Here is a 7,031-nt window from a genome sequence, read left to right as displayed (position 1 = left end):
AAAATAGCTAGTCTGCTAGTCTCTCGTAACAGTCGTAACCCAACTATAATTCCGTTTTTATACTTGGGAAATAAACACAGCAAGACAACGTTTTGTCGATGGATAACAATTCACAGTTCGGGCGATAATTTAGAGGAATTTACATTCAGATGAGGTAAAAATAACATCAACATTTGGAAAACATTGCACACCAAACGTCAGCATGGCTGATATTGATATTGTCAGGATATTTCAGTCAATACAACAAGAACAAGTCAAATTCAGTATGTACCATTTTTAAAAGTATTATATTCTGATTACGTAACTTTATAATTTCAAGCATTTAAACGTTGACAATACTGTTACTATTAAGCACTACATAGCTGAATGAAAACAATGTTAAAATTATATTTTAAAAATAATAATAAAAGTACACTACAATCATGAGTTGCCCACTTATTATTAAGTTATTTTAGAATGCTGGTAATGGTAATAGCACTACATTGGCACTGTATTCAGTTTGGTACAGCCAAATTAAGCCAAAGTATAAATAACAATCATAACTGCCCTCTGAAAACAAAAGTAGAAGATGGCTAAATGCACATAAGGTGAAATGAGAAATAAACTGCATTACAAGTAAACAGTAGTAGTTAATTTCAGCAATCACAAATTTGTCACCTTGCTTTGAAAATCATATGTCTATGAAACACTCAACTAATAACAATAGAGATTGTGGCTATGCATTAACTATAACAAAGACGTAAAGCACATGACATCACTTATAAAATTTCTCAAAATCATTGATAAACATACAACTGTATTTATATCTCCAGTCGATGATAAAAATCAGTACACATCTTTAAAACAGGGAGTGCTATAACATGGCGACTCGAAAGGAAATCTTCTGTTAGTAAGAAATAATAAAAAAACTTGAAGCTCAAAAGTTACTCTATATTTGACAAATAAATGTTAGCATGGCATAACAAACGAATGTCAAAATAAAAATAAGTACTTCTTAAATAATTTGAATTCTCCTATACAAAAGACAATTTCAGGCTTGATTACTTGATTTTGAGGTAATTATAGACAAAACTAATTCATCATTAATCTCCAGAGCTTGATAGACAACATTGCACAGGAATTCTAAATCAGTCAATCGATCACTTGGACTAACAAGATATTACTGTGAGAAACATTCTATTTTGGCACATTCGTTAAATAAAATGTTTGTCCTTTGGAGCAACGCTTTTCAACCTCTGAAATAGTAGTTTTTACATTAAGTTTACCATCTCCAGTTAAAGAATACGCGAAGTATAAAATACGCAAACTAGTTTTGTTTGATAAAGTGAAAACAATGTCAACATTTGAGCAAAAATTGTCTAGTATAGACAATATAAGTGACTTAATTCTTCAACGGTGGTATGGTAGAGAACGGTATGTTTTTTCGATTGAAGACTAGAATGTTTTGATAAAACCATTTAACTAGTTTATGTAGTAAATACCAAAAACTAATCAACCAAAACAATGGAGTGGGTGACTTTCCAACTCTGTATCTGAAATCGATTCTACACATGCTCTAATAGGTTTAAGTGCATAAGGTTCCAGAGATTGAAAAGCCCCGCTCCGGTTCAAAAAGTATTTAAAAAACTTGCTGTGCACTGCATAGACTTGTTGTATAACACAATACTCAAAATGAGAAAATCATTATAGTTAAACAGCATATCTGAATGACAAAATACAATTCACATAAAATTTAAAATGTTGATATGGTAGACAAATTAATCAAAATATTTTTTTAAGAATAGTTTGCAATCTAAAATTGGATATTAAGAATAATTATAAATTAAAAGAGAAACATGCAGACGACAATACTTCTTTGTAATCTCCCTACATGGTGATTGGCATTAGTGAGAATAGTGCACATTTTATAATCATGTCCATGATAGTGCTCTGAAATACATCATGGCATGCAACGAGTTTTGAATGAAGAAGGTGATCTTTATAACACTAAACAGGGCTTGTGTTTTGGCTTCTTCTTTTTACTTATTGCTAATTGAGTAGCAGTTTCAAATATTTTTCTCACACCCTCCTTTGTTTTGGCTGAACATTCAAGGTAACCTTGTGCTCCTATTCTTGCCGACACAGATAGAGCATAGTCCGCACTTACAGGTTCTTGTTTGAGGCTTTTTAATTCTTTCATCGTATGTGGGTCATTCCTATAAATACAATACAATGATGTACAAACATGAACATTCGAAGATGGAATCTGATTCGCAATTTGATCCAGCTTGTGATTTGATCGAGATTTAAACTTCTCAAAACCATGTACTTGTATTAGTTGTATATGTTATGTTTTTTAAAAATTCATCATTTAACATCAATCAAGTGTAAGATATTGAGAAATTTATGGAATTGTTCTCTCTAGTGTATTCAATTACCTACCTCAAATCCTTTTTGTTTCCAACTAAAAGTATTGGCACATTGGGACAAAAATGTTTTACTTCAGGAACCCATTTTTCTGGAATATTTTCTAATGAATCTGGGGAATCGATAGAAAAACACATCAAAATTACATCTGTATCAGGGTAGGACAGAGGTCGCAATCTGTCGTAATCTTCTTGACCAGCTGTATCCCATAGTGCGAGTTCAACCTGGGACGCAAAAAATATTATAAACTGTCTGAATAATTCATATAATATGTTATATTAGGTATTGTAAAAAGATCCAAATAAAGTAGATTGATTGAGATACACTTCATTTTTAATATAGTAATGTATGTATTCAATACCATAATTAATGGCACAGAGATTGCAAGTGTTGCAACCTTGCTTATTTTCAACACATAGCATTCAGTTCAAATATCATCGCTTTGAATACTTACAGCTTTGCTATCAACTTCAATATCAGCAACATAATTCTCAAAAACAGTTGGAACATAGACTTCTGGAAACTCATCTTTTGAAAATACAATAAGTAGACATGTTTTGCCACAGGCTCCGTCACCAACAATTACAAGTTTTTTTCTTATAGCAGCCATTTTTAAATATTATTTATAAATTCTGGTCAAAACAAATAAATAGAAAATGGTTCACCACTATTGCAATATAACAAGTTTACATTAAATATGTTATGACATTACAAAGGATAATCTTGTAGTTTATGATGGTGAGTACAAATCACATTATAGTAGCACTTGCAGACTGGGGTGGTGCAATTAGTTCAGGATCACGCAAATTTGCAATAATCAATTCGCTAACCTAAATAATATTGCAGTCATTCAACCTCATATGGTTTTGGGTGGTTGACTTCTGACTTGAGTGATCATATTGACATATAGCTGTATGTGTATCTGTGTAATGATATAGGCTAAGCTGTTCAGTTCCCGTACCGAGTTGGGCAATCCATGAACATATTGACAGACAGACAGCATATTCGAATCATTCAAAGTGAAATTTAAGACCATGCACAGATCTATGGCGTGGGCTTAACATTCTTAGTACAGTACCGTAGTGTACCGGTGGTCTGGTAGTACTGTCTGATTGTAGTAAGTAGTAAAGATTTTAAACGTTTAAACCAAGTTGATTTTGCATTGGCTTACAGCTGTACAGGTTAGGTACCGTAGCCTAATGTGTTAGCTACCGGTACCGATATCAGTGTGTTTCGGGTCCACTGGCTGACTGGGTAATCTAACCGATTGTTTCTAAATTGAATCACTGCCTGCTTGTTCCTTATTCCGAATGTTTCTCTAGAACAGGTCTGATATAACAGTACTGCAGTATAATGATACTAAGCAAAATTCTGAAAACGAGTAGTATTTTTACCAGGTCTGCAGGTTAGGGGTTAGGCCACTAATTCATCCGGACCACTTGGGTCGGTATTCGAGCATGCTGAAAACAGACAAAGAAATGCCGCTTCAAATCAAACCTCAATCAGTCAATACCGGTATTACAGTAATAAGTTTATTTCAATACAAAACTGTTGGCTGTAACCTGTAACAATTTCTCACTGTCTTGGTCAAAATGTCAAAAATCCTGATGGTACCCTATGTAAAGAAGCTACTGTACCGCGTACAATTTCATATACCCCACCATTTGGCCAAGTAAATCGAACGAGTAAACAGACAACATCACTAATGCGACGCCATGGAAGTTGATCATAAGTCTTATATAATGAGGAACCACCCAATCTATAAATATTCACCAATCAAAAGCCAGTATTTCATTTTCACTCAAGCGTAACCTTTGAAGAATGAGGTTTTTATGACATCATCAAAACAATGTTATACGCTATTGCACCAACGCACAATAGCCGTAGCACAAAACTTACGCCATTATATGACTATAGCCAATAACAAAGAATTGAAGGAGGTATAAAAGTCATTGATCGACCAAAATGGTGATATACGCAATCAGGTTCGGGAGTTGTTTGCCATCTTCCGCTTGATCTTTCCGTCTATGCCCACAGTAAAATTCCATTTTTATATCATGTATATTTTTATATAAATTGCTTGTTCGGCGATTATCTAATGCCTTTTTAACTTTGACATCGTTATTATCAAAGTAGAAGATAAAGGAATAATTAGAAGTAGAATGAAAATTTTAACGTATATATATATATATATATATATTAAATCAATTTAAATGATAGGCCTATATACCAGAGTTCCATTACCAAAAACAGAAATATATTCGCTAAATGAAATGACCGAAAGTGTTAGTAAAGTATCATTCATACTGCATACATATTTTTTGGTGATTCTCTACAAATTCAACTCTTTTTCACTGATTCGGTATTCATTTTTCCAATCGTCCTTTTTTGTTTGTTTGTTTACTCAGTAATATATCTTTCATTTCTCTTTTTTCCCTTCTAATTTTATTGTATCTCCATGGTTGTGGTGGTCTCCGTATGTATGTACCTGTGGATGTGAAATTATTTAATACTTTCGGTGAGCGAACACGTACAACTTCTTTTGACAACACGTTCCAATATAAATTCTGTACTTCTCAAACCTTAATTAAAGGTCTCATGATTCTGTAATCAGTTTTATTTATATATTTTATTTTTTCCCCGTCTGTCACGCTGATTATGGAATCGAAATAAACTTATAAACAGGTGTTAGGGCAGCATATCATATATATATATATATATAGCAAGTAATAATTTTCAATTATTGGACACGAAGCGAACCTATGGATCGTTTTGTTATTGGTATTGGACATGTGTATATATATGGATCGTTTCGTTATTATTATTATTATGTTGGTCTTGTTCGTATTTGCTTCTTCTTATCGTTAGGAAAATTTTAAAAACATGAAAATATTTTTTATCGCAATCTGAATTTTTCATTGTAAACGTGGATGTATGGAATCTTTTATTAAAAAAAAACAGGCATTTGACCACGTTAGCAAGGAAGAATTGGCAAGTCAAAATCTCTGACGATGTCCAATTTTATATGTTATCCGAGAAGAGCAGGTAGGTAGTAAAGATAGTAAACACCAACTTTTGGATTTTTTTGGTGAAAATTATTATTAGGCTACACATAATGTTATGTAATTTTCTGGAAAATCTTACCGCTCTATTCAAGTCCCCAAATTAGGGCCAAAAATTCACCAAGCAATAAGCTATAGTAGTTATAAGACGTCGAAAAGATGTCTTACCTTCTATTAGAAAGACGATAAAGTGCTACGATTGGGTTCAACTGAAAAGTATGGTTAGGATAATCGAAATCATCAGTAACTCACATAGTAACATGCTTAGTCTGACACCCATACATATGATGTATGTGGTTAAATAAATTGCAGAAGTCCCGATTTATGCTTTGAAAATTACATGTAAAGCGGTGAGCGGTGAAATTTGCATTTCTGGTACTCCTGGAGTATGCGCACCAAGATGTCGCATAGCCTGAACCCTAATCTCGTACACAACCTGAGTTCAGGTTGTGCGCCATTTTGGTGCGCATAAGTCAGGAGGTCCGCATTTCTTTTGGAAAAAACAGTTACGTAACAATACCAGGGAGTCGTCGATTTTCGGCGTCGTGTGGTTTGATCGTACCGGCACAATTATGAAGGCCGTCAGAATGATGTCGAAAGCAAATCCTCTCAGTGGCGCACAGAAACGCAGAAAAAGGGCAGAAGAGAAAGAACGTATGAAAAAAATTAAAGTAACCAAGATAAACGAAAAATTTATACCAATATTGAAACAAGTAGACTTGGGAATACCTAACGTAACTGAGGAGGAATTAGGCCTAGCAGTAGCACCGGTTGTATCGGTAGAAAACTCCGGAAACCAGATGCGTGTTCAATCTCCAAAAGTGATGGCGCCGGTGCGAATGAATTTTCTTCCAAAACTTACACACAATTATTACAGGTAAGCTACTAATTTTAGAAGCAAATTGAAAAAGTTGCATAATTTGGTTTAAAAGCGACCAAAACTTAATTTTTAGATGACGATTCGCTGACGAAGCTGACACAATGCCAGTATCCATCGGACATGGGGAACTTCATTGGCGTTGAAATCAACGCACAAATTAAAAAATTTATAATAGACGCAGGCCCGTGTCGACCCCGAGGCCCTTTCCTGAAGAATACACTGCGGGAAAATAGATGTTTTTCCGTATCATATTACACAAAACAAACAAAGATAAAAGATTTGAGCCTAGAACGGTCATGGTTATGCTATTCTCCAAGACTCGAAAATGCATACTGCGAACCATGTTGGTTATTTTCGCAGCAAAGAAGTGGGTGGTCAGTACTGATGATTGAAAAGGGATTTCAAAGAAAATTACGCAACACGAAGATAGCACAACGACGCACATAGAATCGTGTCTGTTATATCAGAAATGGAAAAGTGGTTCTACGATTGCCAAACTGGTCGAAGAGGAATTTCGACGCAGTAAGAATTTTTGGAGATTAATCATTGAACGCATTATCTCTATCATACTTATGCTTTCGGCGCGAAATCTATCGCTACGGGGTCATAGAGAAAACCTCTTCGATGGTAATAACGGCAACTTTTTGGGGGTTGTTGAATTGCTTTCAAAATACGATAATGTT

The 7,031-nt window shown here is 34.2% G+C and overlaps 1 protein-coding gene across 1 annotated transcript; it reads right to left on the bottom strand.

Annotated features, from left to right (window-relative positions):
- Window positions 1-259: 259 nt before the first annotated feature.
- LOC120330934 (rho-related GTP-binding protein RhoA-A-like) lies at window positions 260-3,036 on the bottom strand. Its single transcript, XM_039397924.2, has 3 exons — window positions 2,861-3,036; window positions 2,422-2,630; window positions 260-2,195 (listed from the first exon to the last, which is right to left on the bottom strand). Exons 1-3 carry the CDS (start codon window positions 3,014-3,016, stop codon window positions 1,979-1,981), a joined length of 582 nt encoding a protein of 193 aa, XP_039253858.1. The 5' UTR covers window positions 3,017-3,036; the 3' UTR covers window positions 260-1,978.
- Between the last annotated feature and the right edge of the window lie 3,995 nt (window positions 3,037-7,031).

This window comes from Styela clava, chromosome 6 (genome assembly GCF_964204865.1).
Source record: "Styela clava chromosome 6, kaStyClav1.hap1.2, whole genome shotgun sequence".
NCBI classification, from domain to species: Eukaryota; Metazoa; Chordata; class Ascidiacea; order Stolidobranchia; family Styelidae; genus Styela; species Styela clava.
Note: the sequence above shows the minus strand (reverse complement) of the source record. Positions and strands in the feature narration are given on the sequence as shown.

Bases quoted from the DNA above. Each gene is read 5' to 3' on its own strand.
- LOC120330934 (XM_039397924.2), bottom strand. From the start codon at position 3,016: ATGGCTGCTATAAGAAAAAAACTTGTAATTGTTGGTGACGGAGCCTGT. The intron at 2,631-2,860 runs GTAAGTATTCAA...TTTGCGTCCCAG, and splicing joins TTGAAGTTGATAGCAAAGCT to GTTGAACTCGCACTATGGGA. The intron at 2,196-2,421 runs GTAGGTAATTGA...TTGTATTTATAG, and splicing joins GGAAACAAAAAGGATTTGAG to GAATGACCCACATACGATGA.